The sequence below is a fragment of the Puma concolor genome, chromosome D2, assembly GCF_028749965.1.
Source record: "Puma concolor isolate L17-30 chromosome D2, mPumCon1.1.hap2, whole genome shotgun sequence".
Taxonomy (NCBI): Eukaryota; Metazoa; Chordata; class Mammalia; order Carnivora; family Felidae; genus Puma; species Puma concolor.
In genome coordinates, this window is record NC_141677.1 from 43,725,956 (window position 1) to 43,750,311 (window position 24,356).

Below are 24,356 nucleotides of genomic sequence, written 5' to 3' on the forward strand. Positions count from 1 at the left end.
GCTCCTGTGAAGGCCCCTGGGGAGAAATATTGAGACCCCAGCCATGGAGGCCTCTCCAGGAAGCACACAAAGGGGTCTCCTATTTCTGTAGATATACCCCTCCAAGGCCATCCTGGGGAGTGACGAAGCTTGGGCCTAACGTGACCTCCCTGTACCCCCCATGAATAGAAGGGGCACAGGCGGCTTCTCTAACTGAAGTCCAATGTCAGAGCAAGAGAATGAGGGTCCAGCCTAGGGAAATCTCCCAACAACAAGAAGGCTCCTGAGTTTCCCTGCTTTTCCTACTTATCAGCATCCAGGGCCCTCATAGCAGTGCCCTGCTTTGCCTAAATGTCTTTCAGGGATACGGGGCTCGCTACTCCTGGGGCCGTCCATACCTGTGTTGGCCAGCTGTGTTAGCAAGTCTGTCCAGGTTGGAGCTTGATTCTGTCTTCAAGCTGTTCACCCTTCCTTACAAGGCTTGAATGGGTCTGCTGTTTCTCCATGGTCACCCATGGGGACAGGGAGTGAGTCCAGCCTGCTATCTGGTAACTTCTGCCTCCCACCTTAGTGGAGACTTGTATGCCCTCCGTGCTGCTTACCACATATATGGACCCCCACTAGTGTTCACACTAGTGACCCCACCCGCTGGGACAGCTGGCCTGGCCTGGCCTGGGGGAGAGGGCAGGAAAGATTTGAGATCCCAGAGAGGTAGGGCTGATAACCCCTCCGCATCTGCCTCCCCTCCCTACCACAACCCTCCTCTTTGTTTTTCATCTCACCCCCACCCCAAGTCTTCAGGGGCACCATCCTAGGAATCCGTTTGCCCCTGGAGGGCAAACCCGCCCCCTAGTCGATACACCACCTTTTCTTCCCTGCTCCTTCCTCCTCTTGGGAGGGAACCCTCTGGTCTCAGGCTGGGCTGTTCCTTGCCCGCCGCTGTTCTACAGCCTGGAACGCTCAGGTTCAGAGAGTGGCAAACCCCCTCAAAGTCACAGTGCAAGTTCAGGAAAAGGGATAACTCCAACAGAGCCCAGGCCCTCCAGAACTTGGGGACCGCGAGAAGCCCCAGCTTCCAGTGCCGTGCTCAGGGCAAAGACCTGGCCCCTTCCCCAGCTACAGAGCTGGGGACCCCTTGGCGCCTGCGCTCCAGACCTGGGCGAGGGGGGCGTGGTAGGAAGAGGAGTTGGCAGTGACCCCTCCCGGCCCGCCGGCGGCTGGAAACCGGTACCCTGAGCTTAGCGCGCACTAATTGGTCTCTTCTGGCGGCGGCGGGAGCGCTCCAGCTGCGCGGGGCCGAGCGGTGTCATCCGCTTAGCGCCCTCGCGCCACCCAGCGCGCCCGCCCCGCGCCCCTCCCGCCGCCGCCCCCACCGTCGTCTCTGCACTCCGCGCGGCCCGGGGAATGCTCCGCGCTCCCGCGCCCGGCCCGGCTGCGGCTCGCGACACTCTCTGCCCGCGGAGACATGAGGCGCGGCCCGCGGGCCGCCCTGGCGCTGGGGCTGCTGCGCCTCTGGCTGGGTGAGTGGGCGCGGGGCCCCGCGCCCGGGGTGGGGGGCGAGGCGTGGGTACTGGCACTGCCCGGGTGGGCGCCGAGACCGAGCTCCGGGCAGCTCACTTCCACAGTGGGACTCGGGCTGGGGGACCCGGCGGGGTGGGGTGATCCTTCCAGCTGCCCGGGCTCGGCAGGTCCTCTGGAGAACGCAGACTTGGGGCCAGGACCCCCGCTGCCCTCGGCTTTTTCAGAGCAGGGTGGGAGGTTTGGCGGCTTCCCTGAAGGCTGCTGGGGCAGGGGAAGGTGTCCCAGCTCCCAGTGTGACCTTGGCCGGGGCACCGTTCCTCTCTGGGCGCGGGTTCCCCGTCTGTCCCTTGATGGGTTGAGATTGGCCGCTGCCTGCGTTCTAAGTGCCCGCGATGGTGCGCGTCCCTGACAAGCCAGAGCAAACCCTGGGCGTGAGGGAGGTGGCGGTGGCGCTCTCCGGAGCTCCCCAGCCCCAGTCTGTAGGCGTGCTGCCATTGGGGAAGAGACTACCAGCCTGCCCAGACTGGGACCAGACGTGTGACCACACTGGTGCGAACCGGCCCTTCCGTGTGTCTGTTCTCCTGTCTGTTGTCTTCCTAGCCCAGGCCAATTTTGCCCCGCACTTCTTCGACAACGGGGTGGGCAGCACCAACGGAAACATGGCCCTGTTCAGCCTCCCGGAGGACACCCCTGTAGGTGAGGAGCCCTGGCACCAGCCCCCTGTTGGTCCCCCGGAGGGTGGCCCGCGTTCCCCTGGACACAAGGACTGAACCCGTGATTCCTCTGTGCCTATGGAGACACCCAGTGCCAGGCTGTGGGCCCTCCTGGGGCACCCTGTTTGTGCTCCGAACTCCCCAGGGCAGTTGCAAGAAAGGAGGTCACGGCTGTCATGGAGACCTAAGCCAGTCCAGTCCTAGAGGCCCGGCTGCAGGTCCAGAGACAGGGCTGCCCCAGACAGCAGGCAGTAGTTGGTAGCGTGATGATAACCCCTGGGGTTGGCCACAGCACTGCCCCTGACGCACTGCGTGACCTTGAGCAAATATACTTACCTCCCCGAGCCTCAGATCTTTAGGCTTTAAAGAGGCCTAATAACATCCAACTTGCTGGGATACTCATGGGAAAGGGGGAAAAGCGGAAAGAGGAGATTCTCCCTTCTCTCTCTCTCTCTGTCAGGGCCGAGAACTCTGAGCGAAAGGATAGCAGTGTGAAAGAGGCACCTATTCAGAAATCCCCGAGGAGCTAATCCAGGCGTGGGGGCACAGTGCTGCACAGTCCTGCCTTAATGGCTTCTCCCTTTTCTCCCATTCGCCATACCCAGGGAACCCCAATCTTGGCTGCTGGCCCAGTCATCACTACCAGGCAGAGGCCCTGGAGTTAGGCACAGCAGACCTGAAGCTCCTGTGTCATCTGTATTATAGATTACAACCTGCACAGTGGCTGATACTCACCGACAGTTATGAAGAATTATCATAAAGAGTGGGAAGCAGCCAGCAGGGGTGAGGCCTGCAGCAAATGCTCACTTCAGGGCAGTACCTTTGGCACTGAATTGAATATCCACTTTATAAACAGTTGAATCCTTGGTCCTGAATAGATGCCGCTTTTAGGAAGAGTTGGGTCCCAGATTCTAGTCTCCTCTTCTGCGTCTCTTTCCAGGTTCTCATGTATACACCCTAAACGGGACAGACCCTGAGGGAGACCCCATCTCCTACCACATCAGCTTTGACCCCAGCGCTAGAAGCGTCTTTTCTGTTGACCCCAATTTTGGAAATATCACCTTGGTTGAAGAGCTGGACAGAGAGGTATGGGGAGGTGTGAGAAGTGATGCCTGCCAGGTGTGCAGACAAACCTCGGTGGGCTAGAAGGTTCCCTTGAGCTCATTCCTGGAGCGGTCTTGTAAGCCGCAGAAAACTGACAGCAGATCAGGACTGGAAAGAGTGTTTTGGTTTGGTTTGGTTTGGTTTGGTTTGGTTTTTAGTGTAAACTTTATGCCCAACGTGGGCATGACCCTGAAACCAAGAGTCGCGTGCACTACTGACTGAGCCAGCCTGGAAAGAGTGGTTTAGAGAGTGGGTCTGAGTTGGGTAAAACTCTACCCCTCCACCCCTCTGCATCTTTCTGAACCTAAAGGTGCCAGGGCATGGGTTCCCTTTCTCTTTTGAGACCCCTCACCTGGCTGGTGGCCCTAGCTGACCACATAACTGGACCTCCACCGTGGGGTTACTGCCAGCTGCGGTCCAATGGCAGACTCCACCAGCCACAGGCCAGGGTAGAGAACAGAAAGGTTGGTCTCAGAGCCTTCTGCAGGGACACAGAGGTGGAGGTATGACAGTGCACCCCTCCCTTGCATCCCTGGGGACCTAGTGACCTCAACATTCTTCCTCACTCAGGTCCCACCATGGACTCAGGAGTGCTTGAGACACTGCAGACCTGGGCTGTAGAATATGGAGAGGTGTAGGAAGATAAGGGGAAGAAAGAGAAGAAAAGGGAAACATCAGCTCCCTGGAACTTCCACCACACTAGGTTAGCATCTGTCCTCAGTCTAGCAGGGGAGCATTCTCTCTTGGTGCCTCAATAATACTGAGGGTTTAGGAGAACCCCTGATGTGCCAAGACCTGAAACAAGGTCTCAAGCATGGCCAGAGGCAGCTTTTGGCCACCCTGCCTTGCACCAGGACTCCCTTGAAATGCCCAGGTCTGCTCTGGGTGGCTCAGTGGGGGCAGGGAGAGCTCCCCCCAGCCTCAGGGTCCCCAGATACATCAGATTCCCATACACTTACTTAATCTTTATGCTTTACAGAGAGAGGATGAGATTGAAGCCATCATCAGCATTTCTGACGGCCTGAATCTGGTAGGTGCCCCCGAGCTGCCCCCCCCCCACCCCCATCAGCACTAGCACCCTGGGCTTGACCACAGTTCCCCCTCCAGTCTCCTAGGGGCTCTCTGGCAATCCCAAGCCCACAAGACAGGGCTTCACCAAGTGAGGCCAGTGAGGAGGCTTTCCCATCTGCCTCTTCCAACCAGCTCCTGCCCATTCACCCAGGATTAACACCTGGATACCCAGACTCTAGCTTCTCACTCACCTCCTTCCCCTCAGCCGTCACTTTCGCCCAGCCCTCACCAGTGCCTGCCAAGATGATCTCAGGGGTTTCTCAGCTTCCAGGCTACCTGACCCCAGTCCATGTCTGAATTTCAGCCAGAGCTATCACTGTGAAATGTTAGACCTGGCCACAGCCCCACTCGGGAAGCACTAACAGTAGGCCACTACCCTCAGGATGAAATCCAAGCCCCAGTCTCGCATGCAGGGTCTCTCCATCAGGCACTGTCTGCCTCGCCCACCTTCTCTACCACATTCACCCTCCCAACCATCTAGCCATAAATCTGCTTATATTCTCTGAACTCTTTGCCTTTGTATGTGTTGTTCCTTCTTCCTGACATACTTTTCCACCTCTTTCCCTCTCACCTGACAAACTGTTGCAGAGTTTAAATCTCACTCCTGCTGAAGTGAAGTGAAGCCTCCCTGCTGTCCCCTACCACAGGCTGAGCTAGATGCCCTCTTTTCAGGGCCTCTGGGGACACCCTCCTATACCATGCACCCACAACCCCACAAAAAGGGGGGGGGCATTTACCTAGGCCGTGGTGTACATGTTGCCTCCAGAATCACATAATGCATGGGCCCTGCCTACAGTACCTGGCATGCCACTGTTATCACCCTGAACAAGATCACCACCTTTCTTTTACATATGAATTTTGCCCTGCCATCGCATCCTGCAAAACACACACCATCAGACTGTGTCTTCTCCCTCTGGGATGGAACACAGTGCTTGGGACCACGTGGTTGCTTAATAATATTTGTTACAAGAATGAATAAAAGCAGGAAGGAAGGAGGGGAGGAAGAAGGGGAGGAAGGGAGAGAGGGGGAGGTGAAGAAGGAGAGACAACGGGCAGAGACATACACCTGGGGCATTAGAGGCCACTGTCCCTTTATTGCCCAGAAAGTCTCAACTGCCCCAGTTCCTGTCCCTTTTGTCTCTTCTCAGGTGGCAGAAAAAGTCACCATCCTGGTGACTGATGCCAATGACGAGGCCCCCAGTTTCATCCAGGAGCCCTACATTGTCCAGGTTCCTGAGGTAAGCAAGGGGCCCCAAGGCAAGGCCAATGCACTCCCACCCCAGATCCGTGGCCTGCCCTTTGGGCTGCCCTGTGACCTGACCAGGGGGATCCGGCCCCCGAGTGAAGAGCACCCATTGCTCCCTACCTTCTGGAGAACCCTTCCTCTACATGTCCCCCCACCTCTGTTGCCATCCCTCCCACATTTATTTTTATCCCAAGGAATGTCCATTAACCATTTTCCATTATAATCATAATGTACATTTATTGTCGGAATGTGAAATATGTAGAAAGGTAGAAAACAAAGTCTCAGAAATCACCCTCAATCCCTCTAGCTTAGACAACATTGTTAAATTTTGGTGTAGTTCTTCCTAGTCATTTTGTGCTTATTGGATTTATTTTGTTTGTTTTATTTACATCGCTGTGACTCTTAAACATACGCTTTCTGTATACTGTTTCTCACTTAATTTACAACATAAGCTTTTCCTCAGTAATTGTAAAGTGTAGGTAACTATCATTTTAATAGTTTCCATTTACTGCACATTCCATCGTGTACCAAAGTATTCCTTTATGTTTGGATATTTAAGATGCTTTAAAGTTTTGTTGTCATAAGAAACATCAAATTCTGAACATAAAACGTCCATATAGATAATTAGAATGATTTCCTTAAGACATGGCCCAAGATTTGAAATGCCTAGGTTGAAAGCAGGAGAACCTGGGTAGTTCTGGCTGCCAGATTGCCTTTCCAGAATGGCATGTATTTGCTCTCTCTCCCCTAGGCTGTGGGAGAGGGTTTGTCTCCCCATCCCTCACCAACACTGGGGATTCTCCAATTTTTTTAATGTTTGCTAATTCAGTAGGAGGAAGATATTTCATTTTGGCTCTAAATGATATATATATGATCCCTGGTAATGCTGAATGTCTCTATTTATTAACCATTTCCCCATTTCGTATTTAAGCCCTTTGTCTGTTTGGAGTCTTAGTTTTGGACGATGTTTGTTTGCTTCTCTTCTCCCCTTCCTTCTTTCCTGCGCTCACTTGGACTTTGGCCTGTCTTCTCCATGGGTGCTCCCTGGTTAATCATCACCTTTTCACCTCTTTTTAGCCCTTCATGCCCTAATTGCACCTTTCCATGGCTCCTTTACCCTCAGTCCCCTGAGCATTCTGTCACTGCCTCGGAACTGATCCTCCCCCCCCCCCCCCCCCCGTCACTGTGACCCCTCAGGACATACCTACTGGGAGCAGTATCATTAAGGTCCATGCGGTAGACAAGGACACGGGTTCTGGAGGGAGTGTCACCTACTTCTTGCAGGTAAGGAGGGGCACACTGGTCATAACCAGAGGCCTGGACTAGAGAGGGACACCTGGATGGCCACCGCCTCCCTCACCAAAGCACTTAGGTCCGGTCTCCACTATTCCCCAAAGATTGTCAGAGAAGTCACATCAGACTCACAGGGACATGAGAGGGGCCTGAGTGGGAGCCATCTTCCCCTGACTGGCCCACGCTGGGAACTCCCACTGGAACTCCCTCTGAGTTCCCCTGGCACCCTGTCCCTGGACCTCCGGGACCCTCAGCTCTCCACCCTCAACCTCTTCCCCAGGAGAGGCACTGAGCACACTGCACCCACATGGGGTGGAAGAAACCTGCCTGGGCCTAGAACTGTGGAGATCTGTCTAAGGAGGAGCAGAGCTGTGACCCCCCCCATCCCACCTCTATCCATCACCCCTCCACCCCACCAAAGGCAGAGACCCCTTCCTGAACCTCCTCCTTCTCCCTGGGTTCCACAGGAACCAGCTGCCCTCCACACAGCCGCTGCTTCTGTAACTGTTCCTCTTCTTTCCACATTTAGTCACTTGCTCTCACAATTGTCAAGGCAGTACACCTTGGTGGCTAACAACACGGGTACTTGAGAAATCCCCTGGGCTCCACATGTACTAGAGAGATCCCACTGCCTCCTCATGGGCCCTTCAGCCTGTTATCTAACCCTCTGAGCTCACTTTCCTCACGTGTAGAATTCGAAAGACGAAAGCACATCTTCGTGGATTCTTGTGAGGACTAAATACGTGCACAGCTCTGATAAATAGCCTGTGACACACAGTAACCCTTTTCCAGATTGAGGATCATCTCCTGTCCCCACCCACCTTCAACCCCCACCCCCACCCCCACCCCAAGCTTCCTGGAACTGGCCCATTGTCACTTATTTGCTGGGGTTGAAAGATCCTGAAGGCCCTCTCCGTCACGGTGGCTTCTGAGCCCCACTTCCTCTAGGTTACAGCGCTCTGCTGGCCATTTCTACCTGCTGGAACCTCCAGGCCAGAGCCTAGCTGGAAGCTGAGCAGCAAGAAGTGCTAAGGCGCTGCTGGAAGCATGCTGAGGGGCAGGAGGGGGACCCTAGGGGCCAGAAAGGCTGAGTACCCTGAGGTTAACCTCAGCCCTAAGGCCAGAGTTCCTGTGAAGAAGGCCAGTGAAGACACCCTTTCGGTAAAGCAAAACAGGCACTTCTGGGGCGGCCTGGGTCCCTCTCCGAGGACCAGCCTTCCCTTCACTCTTACAGAATATGCACGCCACCAAATTTGCCATGGACCGCCACAGCGGTGTGCTGCGCCTCCGGGCTGGGGCCACCCTGGACTACGAGAAGGCCCAAGCCCATTTTGTCACCGTGGTTGCCAAGGTAACAGGGCGGACTAGGGAGCATCTGGTTTTTCTTCAACCTTTGTCAGAGGAAGCTGCCCTTGGATTGGAAGAGTTGGGTCCTATGAGGGAGTGGGGGAGGTTTGGAGGGCTGAAGGTAGGATGGGGATGGGGTAGGAGTGCGGCTGCTCAAAGCCTCTGTTGAGTGGACTCTGCCCAGACAGGGACATAGTCTCCAGGGAGGCTGGAGTCTTTGGGTTGCAGAGGGCATATTCCCTCCTGGAAGAGGGTGTATGCCCCATCAGGACTGACGAGCCAGGGTCCCCTCTGGAGGACTGGGTGGCCATGGCCTGGACACCCATGTTCCCTCACATCTCCCATGACCTGGCCTCTAGGCACTTCCCTCTCTCTGTCTGGGCTTGCTCACCTCACCTGTTCCTCTTTGTGTGATCAGTGACCCTTCATGAGCCTTGGTTTCCTCATCTGCCCACCCATGAGGCTTAACTGAGTTTCTCATACTTCTAAAGTGCATGGTGTGGGACCTGCAAGTCGGCAGGTGCTCAGCCAAAGTGGCTGCTCTGTCCCCTGAGGGCAGGAAACCCTAGCTGTCCCTCTAGACCCAGCATTTTCTTTTCCAGGAAAGGAAAGGCCCCTGCTGGTCACATATTGGCCACAGGCCATCCCACTGCAGCCTGCACCACCTGCCCAATACTCCACCAAGGGCTTGGCTCGCTGGGCACACACCTTCATCATATAGACTCAGGCACAGCCCCAAATCGTGTCTTAGTAGATCCTTAGGTGTTGGAGGCTTGGTTCCTGGTGGGAGGGGGAATTTGGCTCTGACCCCCCTCCTCTTCTGCCATTTGTCGGACATGATTTCCCTGGAGAAAGAACTCTCTTTTCCAAAGGAACACTTTTGAGTGCCTAGTGCATACCAGGCACTGACTAAAGACCTCCATGCATCATCTGATTTAAATGACCCTTATGAGGGGGAATTATCTCCAGGTGATACAGGAGCAAACAGAAATCCAACCTCTCTTCACTCTCTGCTTCTTCCCCAGGATGGTGGAGGGAGGCTTCGAGGGGCTGATGTGGTGTTCTCAGCCACCACCACGGTCACAGTCAATGTGGAGGACGTGCAGGACATGGCCCCTGTCTTCGTGGGCACACCCTACTACGGCTATGTGTATGAGGACACCCTTCCGGTGGGTGGCTGTCCCCTCATCCCAGTGTCCCCTCCAGATGCCACTACCCCTGGATCCCCTGTGGCTTGGCCCTGGGTCACCCTCTTCACATGGATGGCTCTGGACTGACTCAAGCTCAGGCCATGAACATGTCCTTTTGCCTGTGGGAGTGTAGGGGGGGAAGAAGCAGGGGCAGTGTGTAGAGCACCTGCCAGGAGCCAAGACTGACACGCCATTTCTTCACTCATTCAAACTTACTCAAACCCAGCTGCAAAGGTTCAGCCCCTCAAAAAGGCTGAGAAGAGAGGCTGACAGGTGGCCCATGGCTGTTTTTTGGGTGGAGCCCTTTCTACACCTTGTGGGGGCAGTGGGGGTGGTGAGATTCCTTTGTGCCTCCCCAACTCAAAGCCCATAGTTTTGGGTCCCTCAGACCAGTAGTTCTCCCACAGTTTGATGCCGAGTTCCCACAACCCTTGTCAAATGTCATCCACAGGTATGGCTTGTCCCGCAAGCCAGGCTCCAAGGCCGGCCTCAGCTTCCTCCCCCTCAGTGCAGTCTTTGTCCCTGGTGTTTGGGCTACTATGCTTGTCTTTGGGTCTCTTAGGAATGGCACTCCCCCTGGGCCTGGCACCTGATTCCCGGCATCCCCTCCATCCCTGAGCCCTCACCAGCCCCCCAGCACCCAGCCCATCTCCCCACTGTGCCCTTAGCCCTCTGCCTGAAATGTGCCTGCAGACCTAATACACCCCACCTTTCTCAGGTCAGCCCAGGCGCTGCTTTCCCTGACATCTTTGGTCGAGATGGGAGCTCCCCTTCTCTGGGGATGCACACCCCTCCTTGGGGTACCTGCATGTATTTACATGCCCCCTCGGCTCAGCCAGACCATGAGCTACCTGTAGGCGGAGACCAGGTTGGGGCCAAACCCCATACAACCGCAGCTCAAGGACTCTGGAACTGAATTGCAGTCTGAATTTTTCTTCCCCAGGCTCTGAGTATTCTAGGATCTATGAGACAATGCACATGCTCACTGAGGACCCCTCACGTGCTGGGCCCAAGCTAAGATACCGCTGCTCCCGAAGCTGGCAGCCGAGTAGTAGAGATGAGCACAGAGTGGAGGGAGAAATGCCGGGCTCCTCTAGTGGGGCGCTGAAGACAGGCCAGGGGGAGGCCAGCTGTCCTGCTGGAATCTAAGGGCGGACAGCATTGCTCAGGGAGAGCAGGCGGCATGTGGCAGTCAGGAAGCAGCCATGAGTGTGGACAGGCCGAGGAGAAGTGCCTGAGGAGGAGGCTTAGAAGGGGGCGGCTGGCTGAGATGGAACAGGCTTGCTGGCTGTGGCATCGCTGCCCAAATCTGTCAAATGGCACCCCAGCCAGGGCCACAGGAGAGCATCCTGGTTTCTTGGCTTTGCATTGGACCCCTCTGTGCCTGGCTCCTCTCTCACCTGTCTCTGACCTCTCCCCACCATGTACCTCTGCAGGCAAAAGGTGAAGGAGGCAGGGAGCGTGAGGCTCGAGGGTAGGACAGTAGAAGCCAGACTTGAATGTGGCATGTAGGAAAGAAAGGGTATGAGGAGGCCCACTCAGGAGGCCTGAGTGTCCCTGGGCAGCCGTGTGCTAACCTATGTGGAGGGGAGAAACAGGGCTTGGGCTGTCTCTCCCTCCAGCCTGGGGAGGTCAGTGGGTGCTATGATCTCTCTGCAGAGCAGGTGTGGGGCCACACAGAGGCCTGGCCCTTTTCTTGGGTGGCAGTGGGCAAGTATGTTGGGCAGTGGGCAAGTGGGTTATGGGGGCAAGTATCTGGGGAGGGGGGAGCCCTATCATCACCCAGCGACCTCAGGCAGCTGCTTCTGTTCCCTCAAGGGCTCAGAGGTACTGATGGTGGTTGCCATGGATGGAGATCGGGGCAAACCCAACCAAATTCTTTACAGCCTCTTGAATGGTGAGTCTGGGGAAGCTTTGGGGACAGGCCCATCACTGGGCTGTGGCTTCTACTTCCTGGGCGACTAGAGTGAGCTTTCCAGACCTCTCTGGTCCCTGTTTCCTCATCTATAGAACCAGAAGTACAAGATGCATGAGACGGGCTGGGTCCATCTAGGAGGTGATGAGTCTCCTTGGGCATGTGCTCCAGACCCTGCCTTATCACTCTGTCCAGCAACAAGGAGAAACATGGGGTTGGATTGGGGGACTGAGAGCAACACTGTGAGGCACCAACTCATGTCCCTTCACCCTAAGCACATGCTGATTAACAAGAGGGAGTGGCAACATTTCTTACACTTTTAAGTTACTGTGTTTTTTATTGTCATACTTTAAAACTTCTGGCCTAGAGCATATAGTTGAATTAAAAGAACTAAATGCAACGATGATATGGTATTTCCTACTACTAGCTCTGTATATGGATGAGCAGACTGAGGCTCAGAGAAGCTAAAGGACCATGCCACATTCCCACTGGACTTGAACCTAAGTCTTCTGGCTCCAAGTCTGTGCTCTTTGCACAACTGGGCAGCAACAGAGCAGGTCAAGCCGGCCCAGGTGGGCTCTATAGCCCCTGGTAGCTGGTCCCTGCAGCACCAGGCCCCTTGGTGGGATCATCATGCCTGGTGCCTGATTGCAGACATGCATATGTCTCTCTGTTCTCACTCAGACACGATTGCCTTCCCAACCCTTTCCCTTAGGATATGCCTGGTGCACACACTCCTTCCAGCATGCCTGAACATGCCACCGTCACACACAGGCTCCTTTCCCCAGGCACGTGGACCCTTGACTGCCTCTCGTCCCCTCCCCTCCACTTCTGCAGCCTTTACACAATTACCAAGCACCCCACCCCCACCCCCATCTCTTCTCTCCGTCTTCTGCTCTACCTCCTGTAGCCTCTGGCCTCTTTCTTCCATCCCTCCCTTTCTCTCCTCTTTCTCCCCTTCCTTATTTCCCTTACTCTGTATCCGTTTCTCCCTTTCTCTTTCTATCACATACACACACGTGCATACACACAGCACAGAAGAGAAGGAAAGTTCTATGGAACCTGAAACCAGACTCAGAAGTGAGTTTAAGTCCCAGCTCTACACTCGCTGTGTAATCTTAGACAAGTTACTTAGCCCTTCTGAGATTCAGTTTCCTCATTGGCAAAATACAGATGATAGAATTACGTCCTATAGAGACTTCAGTGAGGTAATGCCCGAGGATCACAGGGCCGGCTGCCTGGCATGGCTCCCCTGCGCCTTCCCTGGCCATGTGTGGAACTGCAGGACACATCTTTCCTCCTTGACAGGGAGTGACGGAGCCTTTGAAATTAATGAGACGTCTGGAGTCATCTCCGTCATGCAGAGTCCTGCCCAGCTCAGGAGGGAGGTGTATGAGCTGCATGTACAGGTACCCTCCCTCTAGCTTGGCCTTTCCTCCTGCCCTCCGGCCGTGGTGATGCGAACCAGTATCCCCACCACCAGCCCACCCTCCACCCAGGGAGGGAGCTAGATGTTGCTCCAAAGAGCACCCACGTCACATAGCCTGCGTGAAGGCTGCAGCAGACACACACAAAGTCTCTGGAAAGGGGAGACATGAATTCACAAGGAAGTAGGACTGAAGCAGCAATGCCTTGAGTATGGGTAAGACCCAGCAGGTGGACACTGGTGGAGGGCATCGCTGGTGGGAATGGGGGTGGAGTGCAGGCACTGTGGACTAGGAAGCCCCATGAGATGAGGCTGGAGGTGATGTGCACATGATGTACTGGGGAAGCAGCAAGGAGTCATGGGACGGCAGCAAAGTGTTTAGACCACATGTAGACAGAGAAAAAGGTTGGATCCCAGGCTGGAACTGGAGGAGCAAAGGCCCCAGATACGAAATATAGGTTTCTCCCCAGAACAGAGCCAGCTTTGTGGGCATGTGGCCTGTGCAGTTACACAGGGACCACTGTTAGAAGAGTCCCATGCTGGGTGTAAGGCTCTGCTCTTGCTGTCTTGAAATTCTTAATAATTTTTTAACAAGGGGCCCCATATTTTCATTTTTCACTGCACATTATGTAGCTGGTCCTGCCCAAGAACAGTAAAGAGCCATTGAAGGTATTTGAGCAGTATCAGAGAAAAGCTCACTCTGGCTTCTTTAGACCAGGATGATTCTCAGATTTAGAGAGTCTGGCAAACAAAGATTTCCAGGACCTAGTCCTGGCAACGGGAAAGTGGTGTGTCCTTGAGAAATGCAAGACTCTGCATGTTGTGAGCCCCCAGGTGATTCTGGTCCAGTCCCAGGAGAGGGTTTGAGAACACTGGTCCCAACTTGAGTTTGGAGGGAACTGGGTGAGAGGCAGGGAGGCAGAGCCATTCGTCAAGGTGATAAATGGGGGGGACCTGTGCAGATGAGGGGAGGTGGAGTGGCATAAGGAGACAAAGTGCAACATATGGAGGAGGCAGACTCCACAGAATGTGACTGTAAGGAAAAGGAGCGACTGTAGTGACTGTCGGGAAAGGAGAAGGATGAGGGATCTGGGTGGTACCGTGCTATCAGGGGTGCAGGAAAGGAGGCAAGTTGGGTAGGACAGACATGGGGCATTCTGCTGTCTCTGGGATGCTCAGATTGAAACACACAAACTTGTGTATACAGGTGTGGAACCTGGGGAGACAGTGTCTGCATACAGGTGGCTGTGGAAGAATGGGTTTGGGGAATGGAATCACCTAGAGGATGGCTGTGGGGACAGAGGAATCACTGGCCAAGAACATAGCTCTGGGAGCATCAGAGGCTGAGTGAGGCAGGAGAAGGTGAAAGAAACCTAGGAGAGATCAGAGAGGTGGAGGGGAGCCTGCAGAAAGCAGAGTCCCATTAGCAGAGGGCTAGAACCCTCAGGAAGGCAAAAGAAAGTGGCAGTGCTACACGCAGCATGGAAATTAGTGTGAAGTGTCTCAGTTGGGGATGGGCTGAGAGCTGAGTGGGAATTAGGAAATGGAGACAGCAGGTGTAGGCTTCTGAGAAGGGAGTCATGGTTGCAGCTGGGGTGTGATGAGTGGTGTCCGGGGAGCATAGTGAGACCAGAGCATGCTTCTAGAACAAGGGAAGGGAGGTTCTTGATTGTCTCTGTCACATGGAGTGGTTCACACAGAGCCTGTGGATTCTCAGCCCTGGCTTTGCAGCCTGTATTAGTTATCTGTTGCTACATCTCCAAACCTCCCCTCTCTGCAGCCTCCACCCCTGGCCAAATGGACACCAGGACAGAATGTGGCAGAACTGGGGTTTGAACCCAGATCTGTCTGGCTATAAAGAAGGGCCACTATGGTGAGATGGAGAGACTGCTGATTAAGAAATCAGACACACCTGAGTTCTTCCTAGTCCAGTTCTGCCACTCACTAGTGTGTGGCCCCAGGTGACTGCTTCACCCCTCTGTGCCTCATCTGCGAAATAGGATTAGTAACAGCACTATATTGTTGCCTATGGCTGTTGTAACATTACCACAAGCTTAGTGTCTTAAAACAACACACATTCATATCTCACAATTGCTGTGGGTCAGGATTCCAGGCTCGGCGTAGTTGGGTCCTCAGATTCAAGGTCTCTTGTTGTAGCTGCCATCAAACTGTCAGCTGGGACTGGATTCTCATCTGAAGGCTTGACTGGGGTAGGATTGTCTTCCAGGCTTACATGGTTATTGGCAGGATGGAGTTCCTAGTGGGCTGTTGGCTAGAGGTGACGATTAGCTCCTTGAAACATGAGCCTCTACAATATAGCTGCTTGTTTAATCAGAGCCAGCAAGGGAGAGAGTCTGCTAGAAAACAGAAGTTACAGTCTTTGTGGTCTAATCACCAAGTATATCTCATCACCTTTGCCATGTGATATCAGAAGCAAGTTGCTAGGGCAGGCCATACTTAATGAGAGGGAATTACACAAAGGCATGAATACCTCAAGCTGCGAATCCATGAGGCCATTTGGAGTTGCCTGCCACACAGCAATAGCCACCTGTCCCTATCCCAGGTGACTGAGGTCAGCTCTGCAGGGATCCCAGCTGCCCAGGCCATGGTCCCAGTCACCATCAGGATCGTGGACCTCAACAACCATCCGCCTACGTTCTATGGAGAGAGTGGACCCCAGAACAGATTTGAGCTGTCTATGTATGAACACCCACCTCAGGGAGAGATCCTGCGGGGCCTTAAGATCACTGTCAACGACTCAGACCAGGTGTGTGGTCCTGCCCTCCACCCTGTCTTCCAAGAAGCCAAAGCTGAGAGAGTGCACCAGTCTTCACCGCTTATGTCCCAGGGGCCTTGCAGGTGTTAAAATGAATGAAATGATGGTGTAACTAAGAGAGAGACGTGGGAGAGTAGCTAACCAAAGACCTTTAGGTTAGCCTAAAGACATTTACAATCAATTAAAAAGTAAAACCAGTCAAATAAAAGCCCCTCTATATCTGATCTTGTAGAAAGGCATTTGTGAATGCATCCTGTCACCTCCTATGCCCAGCAGAGGGCCACGCTGTCAGTGTTTGGGACCTTGCTTAGTTATCATAGTCTGCTAAATCCTTCTGATCCTTAATTGCCTGACCTATAGAAAGAAATAATAATACCTTCCAGGGCTAAGGGCAAATGAAGGTTTCTTGCTTAGCATGACTATCTAATGAGTTTCTATTCTCATTCATCTTCCCTGTTTCCTCTCTCCAAACACTATTGCCCAGGGAGCCAATGCCAAATTCAACCTGCGGCTGGTGGGACCTGGGGGCATCTTCCGAGTGGTCCCACTGACAGTCCTGAATGAAGCCCAAGTCACTATCATTGTGGAGAACTCAGCTGCCATTGACTATGAAAAGTTCAAAGTGCTAACCTTCAAGGTAGGTGATACTTTGTACTGTCCTGAATGGGGGTAGGGGGTGGTCCTAGGAGCTCATAGCAGCTCCCGGATTCATTCCTGAGGGGTCCTTGTCACCCTCTGCCCTTCCTGGCCCTCCAGTTTCCCTCAGCCCCTCTGCCCTTCTTGCTGACTGGGGGAGCAGGAGTGTGGGGGAAGAAGAAGGTGCAAGAGACCTCTCCACTGCTCACACAGACTCACCGTGTTCCTGGTTCTAAATTACAACTGTCCCCAGGAATGCAAAGGTGTTCAATGTGCCCTGTTCATAGATTGAGAGAGAAAAACTATTTGATTATCAAGATAAACATATTCCTCATATGCATTTAACATCTGTCACCAACTCTGATAAAAATTTTAGCAGAAGATGAAAAAAAGACTCCTTTGTATCTGTGATTATTTAAAATTATACACATATATAACTAATGCATATTATATATAACTATATAAATAATATATATTAATAAAAATGAAAAACAGATACCTCTTTGATATCTAAACTGTTATAATTATTTATAATTATACACACATAACTCTATAGCCAACATCATGCTTTGTGTTCTAAAACCAGTGTGTGAAGTCAGAAACAAAACATGGATGCCTGCTATCACCACCATTATTTAGTACTATTCCTGGAGTAACATTATTCCTGAATAAAGAAAGGAAATAAAAGGTATGAGTATTAGAAAGGAAGGGACAAAATTATCATATTTGTAGGTAGTGTTATTGTTTGCTTAAACAAATCTAAGAAATGTTTGAAAAACAGAAACACATCAAGGCTGCTAATGTGATTGATTACAAACTTAATACACAAAATTGAAGAGTGTTCCTACATATGAATAATAGCAAAGAGAATAATGGAATAAAAGTTTCTCCTTTATAATAACAACTAAAAGATAAAATTCCTAGGAATTAGGCAAACAGGAAATACACAGCACCTAAATGATAATGAACACAAGAATTAAACAAAGGGATATAAAGAAGGCAAGATATATAAAGGTGCACCCTGTTTAAAAAATGCAAATTCTCATCAAGTGAATAAAGAATCCAATGTCGTTCCAACTAAGTCTTACCTGGAATTTCCTTTCAGGTGGCGAGAAGGTTTGATATAATTACATGGGTTTTTATCTGGAGGAATAAATTTCTAAGAATAGTCAGGAAAACAGAAGGAAAGAATATGAGGCAGGAACTTCCCTAACAAATATTAAATTATATTATAAAACAAAGTAATTTTTGCACTTGAAACTAAAAAGGAATATGCAAATCAATGGGACAAAAGAAATTGGCCCAAATACAACTATAAGAACTTCAAGAAAGCAGGCTTTCAAGACAGTGGTCCTTAGAGGCGCCCCTACAGGTGATGTCAGGCATCGCAGGCTGGCGGCTGAGAGTAAGGCAGGGCCAGGCAGGTGGGTGCAGGACCAGTGCTGAGACAGGAAAGGGGAAGGCTTTCTGCCCACTGACTGCCACCCAGACAGGTCCTTGTTTTCCTTCCTTTCCCAGCTCCTGGCCATTGAAGTGAACACTCCGGAGAAATTCAGCTCTACAGCAGATGTTGTGATCCAGCTCCTGGACACCAACGACAATGTCCCCAAGTTTACCTCCCACTACTACATTGCCAGGATCCCTGAGAATGCCCCAGGGGGCTCCAACGTGGTGGCTGTCACAGTGGGTTGGGGACTGGCCCAGGGATTGGGTCTGGGGTGGGGAGTCCCTACTGAAGGGGGCCTGATGAAATCAGACAAACCGGGGTTCCAGTTTGAATGGCAAAGCCCAAATTCATTAACTGTGTCCTTGGACAAGCTCCCTGAACTCTCTGAGGCTCAGTTTCCACTCCTGTACAATGGGGACAACAATACCCAGGATTATAAGGAGGACATAGGCATAAACCCTCAGCTCAGGGCACAGGATTCATCTCCTTCTCTATCCTCATTTACAAAGAAGGGATACATGTCTTCCAGATCTAAACCTTTTGTTTCCTTCAATAGTTGGTTTCCTGGGAAGATAACTAGGGCTCCAGAGAAGACCTCCAGATCAGTTTCTCCCCAGTTGGATAAACCCCAGTTCCCTTGTGTTGCCATTGAAAGCAACCCTCAGGTATATTAGCTGCCAATACGCCCTGACAAAGAGCAGGTGCCACTTGGAGCTCTCTCTCTTCCAGGCTGTAGATCCAGACACAGGTCCGTGGGGTGAAGTCAAATACTCCATCTATGGGTCTGGGGCAGACCCGTAAGTACATCCAGAATGCTGAACAGGGCCTCGGGCAAGGGATTTGGGAGGCAGGGGGGCAGAGGGGATCTGTGCGGAAGGCAGGAAAGGACAGGACCTGAGTTGGAGAAATGAGCAGGAGGGCCATGGGTGAAGGGAAGCAGTGGAGAGCCTGGGGCAGAAGTTCTGGGATCTAAGAGAAAAAGGGTCATCATGATGGCCTGGAGCTAGGGAGGGCAGGCCCTGGGAGGAGAGGGAAGGGTTAAGTTCAGGGTTAATAGGTGGATGAGTAGATGGGTGGGTCAGCACCCTCAGTCAGACGGCAAGGTGGAGGAGAGGAGCAGGTGGGCCACCTTGGAGAAGCTGCATAGTGCATCGAAGGCAGCTCATTCCTGCAGTCCACTCTGTGTGTGTGTGTGTGTGTGTGTGTGTGTGTGTGTGTGTGTGTGCGCTTATGCACACTCACGCCGAACTCCCTATGCCTGGCAGCTTCCTGATCCACCCATCCACCGGGATCATCTACACCCAGCCCTGGGCCAGCCTGGATGCTGAGGCCACTGCCAGGTACAACTTTTATGTGAAGGCAGAGGACATGGAGGGCAAATACAGTCTGGCCGAGGTGTTCGTCACTCTGCTGGATGTCAATGACCACTACCCTCAGTTTGGAAAGAGTTTCCAGGAGAAGACCATGGTGCTGGGGACCCCAGTGAAAATTGAGGTGAGCTTTGAAGGCAACTAAGCTTCCCTAAAAGCCTTGTTTTAGCTGTTGCAAGAGACACTGTGGTGTAAGAATTTATTTTAATTTATTTAATTTAAATAAACTTCAGGGGCACCTGGGTAGCTCAGTTGGTTAAGTGTCCAACTTTGGCTCATGTCATGATCTCATGGTTCATGAGTTCAAGCTCTGCATTGGGCTCTGCACTGACAGCTGAGAGTCTGGAACCTGCTTCGGATTCTGTGTCTCCCTCTGTCTCTGCCCCTCCCTTGCTCTCTCTCTCTCTCTCTCTCTCTCTCTCTCTCTCTCTCACTGTCTCAAGAGTAAAGTTTAAAAAGTAAAATAAACTTTATTGGCTTCCCCCTGTGAGCAGGGGATATTAAGGTACCTTATATATCCCCATCCCCACCTCAATCCAGAAATAACCTCTAAGAAAAAAGATATTATTGCCACTTTACAAAAGAATTGAGGCTCAGGCAGGTTTTTTTTTAAGTTTATTTATTTATTTTGAAAGAGAGAGAGCATGTGAGCATGATCAGGGGAGAGGCAGAGAGAGAGAGAGAGAGAGAGAGAGAGAGAGAGAGAGAGAGAATCCCAAACAGGCTCCATACTGTCAGCTCAGAGCCAGACACGGGGCTTGCATTCATATACAGTAAGATCATGACCTGAGCCAAAATCCAGAGTCAGGCACTTAACTAACTGAGCCACCCAGGTGCCCCAAGGCTCAGGCAGCTTAACTGTTTGGCTTGCCTTTGTTCACACAGCTGGTCAGCCTGCTTTCAAAGCAGTGCTATGCTGTACTGTCTTCCCAGTATGGAAAAAACTTGAACTCTAAAACCCAACATACTACTTGACTTTGAGCTTCCCCTCCTTTGATGTATCCATCCTTAGACAGGTCACCTATCATTCAAGCTTTTGTTTTTTAACAATACCTACTGCCCAGGCTTGATCTGAGAGTGGAATGTACTAATGCATGTAGAGGGCCCGGCACAGACCCTGGGTCATTCAGTACTTCCCCCAACTCCAGTCCACTCACAGTAGGGTTAGGACCATTTCCCGTCAACCCAGCAAGCCAAATAAGACACACTGGGTTAACCATGGCGCACAAGTATCATTCTCGAGTCCCAACTCTGTCTGTCCCTCCTCACATGCAGGCCACGGACCAGGATGCAGACGAGCCCAACAACCTGGTGGACTATTCCATCACCCACGCGGAGCCAACCAACGTGTTCGACATTGACACGCACACAGGGGAGATCCGTCTCAAGAACTCCATCCGCTCCCTTGATGCCCTGCACAACATTACACCTGGTGGGGACTTCACGTGGTCCCTAGAGGTGCAGGCCAAGGACCGTGGCTCCCCATCCTTCAGCACCACGGCCTTACTCAAGATTGACATCACAGACACAGAGGTGAGTACCAAGTCTGGGTCAGAAGAGGGTCAGAAGACCAGCTCAGGCCTTGCTGAAACACGGTTAGAGGAAGAAGGGACCATCTGCAGCCTTCCTCCAAAAGGCACTCAACGCTAGCAAAGGCTGCCTGTGCCATCAGACACATAAGCTTTGGAATCAAGTTGAAAGCCTAGTTTCAACACTTATTAACAGTGTGACTTTGGGCTTTGCCAAGCCTCCACTTCCTTTCCTACAAAATGGGAAGAGTGATAGTTCCTTCACATAGGGGTTAAAAGGCATAAGTAAAATCATTATGTGTAGTTCTCAGCTCAGTATCTGGCAGAAAGTCATCATTAAGGGGTTCCTGATATATTTGGGCAGATGAAGCCCTCCATAACTAAAGGTAAGCCATACCCTAATCTCTCAAGTAGAGAGTCCAGCTAATGTAGGAGTTTTAAATCTGAAAGAGGTTGTTTGCGTCATGCTCTCTCTCTGTGCATTTTTCTGGAGAGCTGTATGCATCACATTTTCTCTGGGTGCATTTTTTCTGGAATGAAACCCCTGGTGTTCATCAGATTCTCAAGGGATGCTTGACCCCAGAAAGTTTACACACCATCAGGCTTAAGGGAGCTCATGACCCTTGCTCTGTCCTCCAGGGACCAGGAAGGAACAGCAGAATGCAGTTAGGGGGGCTTCTCTCTTCCAGATGCTGTCTCGGAGCCCCATGGCCGCCTTCCTGATGCAGACCAAAGACAACCCCATGAAGGCTGTGGGTGTCCTGGCTGGCATCATGGCCATCATTGTGGCCATAACCGTTCTCATCTCCACTGCCACCTTCTGGCGCAATAAGAAGTCTAACAAGGTCCTGCCAGTGCGGCGCGTGCTCCGTAAGCGGCCCAGCCCAGCACCCCGTGCCGTCCGCATCGAATGGCTCAAGTTCAGAAGGACCAAGGCTGCTGCCAAGTTTGTGCTCAAAGAGGATCCTCCCAATGAGAACTGCAACAACAACAGCCTAGGAAACACACTGCCCCCCAAAGCCCCAGCTCCCCCTCCACCACCCACAATGGTGCCCAACATGAGCACAGCCCACTGGACTGTGCCTACAGTCTCTGGCTCACTCACCCCTCAGCAACCCCAACAGTCACCAAAACCCAAGGTGGGAAGCCCCATCCAATCAGCTCTGGTCTCTGAGCTCAGGCAAAAGTTTGAGAAGAAGAGTGTGGGTAATAAGGCTTACTTCTAGCATGTGTCTTGTGGGCCCTAATTTCCCAACCCCAACTATCCCACTACTTGGGCCATGCTCCCCACTATCTGCTCCCTAGGGTCACCTGTGTTTTGTACAATGATGTAAGCCCCATATCCACGGCTCTGGACATGCTTTGGACAAGGGATTTCTCTGTTTATGGGATGCAACTGGCAAATACTTCCTCATCACCCAGATTGTTGGCACAGCTGTGATGCTCCCCATTCCACAGAGACTGGGAATAGACAAAGAGCCAACTCTTAGGTGTCTACTACTCACCAACCTCAGACCTCACAGTCCCTCAGGTCCTCCTGGGGCATTAGCATCCTCAGTTGAGGAAGAGGGCCCTGGCCACATGTGACAAGGCCAACCAGAATCTGGATCCTGAAGCCTCCAGCTAAGAACAGGAGCAGGAAAAGGAGGTTCAGTTCTGGCTAAGGTTGTTGATCAGTTGACCCTTGCAGGCTGTAGGAGAGCAAATGCATCAGGGCAGGGTGGTGATGCACTGAAAACTGATGCTGACTGTGGGGCTATTCCTCAAAGTCATTGGAAAGATGTAGGATGGTGTCTGAGTAAAGACCGTGGGCCCCTGCTATGCATGTGTGGGACCAGAGACACAAAGGTATGGGATGGCCCCAGCCAGAGCTGTCCCAGGCAGGCCCAGAAATGTCCAAGCTAGCACCACGGTGGTAGTCCTAGAGGCATCTGGAAGAGCCTCAAGACCCCTCCCCAGGGTGCTGCCCCTGCCCCCCACCACCCAGGAGCCCTTGAAAAGACAGTGCAGAGCTGAGATCTGGAGAGACTTTTGTTTTTATCCAGCTCTTTTGCTCATGTGGTATAACCTTGGGAAAAGCTGTTTAAATTCCCTGATCACTTCCTTTCCTCATTTGTAAAATGAAGAAATTAAGTCCTGGCTGACTCACTCACAGGTCCAAGGTGAGGACTGAAATAAATATGTGGTGACAAGGGCTTTAACCAAGTGCAAAGCAGCACAAATGCAGAGTATTTTTCTGCAGGCCAGTTCTCTGGGCTGCAGCTCCTCCAGAAAGTATTAGGAGCCCTTCACGCCATTCTGCCAAGCACCCCCAGGAGGTCCTGTGCAGGGTTTGAGTACAGCCCCTGACCTGTGGCAGCCAGACCTGGATGATGTCATTGCCCTTGACTCAGGCTCCTCCCGTCCAGTTATGCCCCACCACACCCCATGCAGCCCTGGCCAGCCAGTCAGAAAGGACCAAAGCCGGGCGGTACATCCATTTTGCCAAAATGACAAAAATGAGCTTCCACGACAGGAGCAGTGCTGGAGGCCACACAGCTGGTTGGTAGCAGAGACCTGGTCTGAGGGCTCCTGACTCCTTGACATTTTCCTTTGGCCGGGCACACCTTGTCAACTTGTGACAACCTCCCCCAGGAGAGAAGACATGCAAGCCTCTATGTTTAATGCAGAGAAGTTCCGCCCAACTTTAAGGAAAGCTGCTCTATGAGGAATCTAGACGTGTGCAGGGAGAGGGAAGTAGAGCGATTCTTTGCATCTTGCTCCCCTCACTAACAACCGCTCTAGAGTATCGTCAGTGATTTTATTTAAACAGACTATATGCACATGTGGTTTTCCTGATTTCTGAGTCTGTGTTTTGAGGTGTTACTCAGTTACGCTGGTGTGTAAGCTCCTTGCTGGGCTTTCTGCAGTCCCCAACCCAGAGTGTATTAAGAGGTGATTTCTAACAAGCTGGGAGCCCAGACTGAACCAATAGGCATTTTGCAGCCTGTATTTCAGGAGAGGGCTGTGCTGGCTTATGTTTTCTCTCCACAGGGAATACACCATCTTTACATTTTGCATGCAATCAACCTCTTTTGTAAATGGTGAATAAAGTCTGTTAAGCAAGGGCCCAGCTGACCTCCTGTTCCCTGCTTACATAGACATTAGCTGACTCATAGAGACCAGTCTCCCTGGCAGCCAAGCTCGGCCTGCCTCCTGGCTCCTTCAGTGGGTGAATCCATCCAGCCTCTAACCCTCAGATCTGACTCTCTGGGGGGGCTGCAAAAGTTTGTCCAAATGGCCATGCATATACCTCTAGTGGTAATACATTTACAGGGTTTGTCTATCTAATCATGCCCCATCGTGGGCCTGGAATGGGCTTTTGTCCTGAGCAGCAAAAGCTCCAGCAAGGCTGCATGGAAAGGAATGGGCTCTGGAGCTAGAACTAATTTATCCCTCATTCCAGCCCAGAGAAGGCAGGGATTGGGCCTGGTGTGGACGTGAAGGCCTGGGAAGAAGTGTAGTCTCTGGGACAGCAGTCAGGAAAGCCTCTGGGCTAGAAAGTCAGGCCAGCATTCAGGCTCTGGGAGGCCATGGGCTCCTGGACAAATCCAAAGCTTGAACCAAGGTAGAGACAGTCTTGGAAACTGCACCTGTGGGCAACCTCCTGCACTGGGAAGTATGGGGAAAGTACCTAGTTGCTGGCAAGAGCCATACTGAGAATGAATAGGAAGGTGTGGCTAAACCTAAGGTTCCAGCAAATGTGGAGATACTGGAAGTGACCCCCAGCCAGTGAGAGTGAGCTGGGCCAAGT

At 52.2% G+C, this 24,356-nt stretch overlaps 1 protein-coding gene across 1 annotated transcript; it reads left to right on the top strand.

Annotated features, from left to right (window-relative positions):
* Nucleotides 1-1,253: 1,253 nt before the first annotated feature.
* CDHR1 (cadherin related family member 1) lies at nucleotides 1,254-23,670 on the top strand. The gene is made up of 17 exons (XM_025918165.2): nucleotides 1,254-1,499; nucleotides 2,101-2,196; nucleotides 3,154-3,299; nucleotides 4,297-4,347; nucleotides 5,537-5,626; nucleotides 6,832-6,918; nucleotides 8,162-8,278; nucleotides 9,300-9,443; nucleotides 11,283-11,361; nucleotides 12,688-12,788; nucleotides 15,369-15,572; nucleotides 16,066-16,218; nucleotides 17,736-17,900; nucleotides 18,394-18,461; nucleotides 18,930-19,158; nucleotides 20,310-20,567; nucleotides 21,253-23,670. The coding sequence occupies exons 1-17, from the start codon at nucleotides 1,445-1,447 to the stop codon at nucleotides 21,787-21,789; spliced, it is 2,580 nt and encodes an 859-aa protein (XP_025773950.1). The 5' UTR covers nucleotides 1,254-1,444; the 3' UTR covers nucleotides 21,790-23,670.
* Nucleotides 23,671-24,356: the final 686 nt, after the last annotated feature.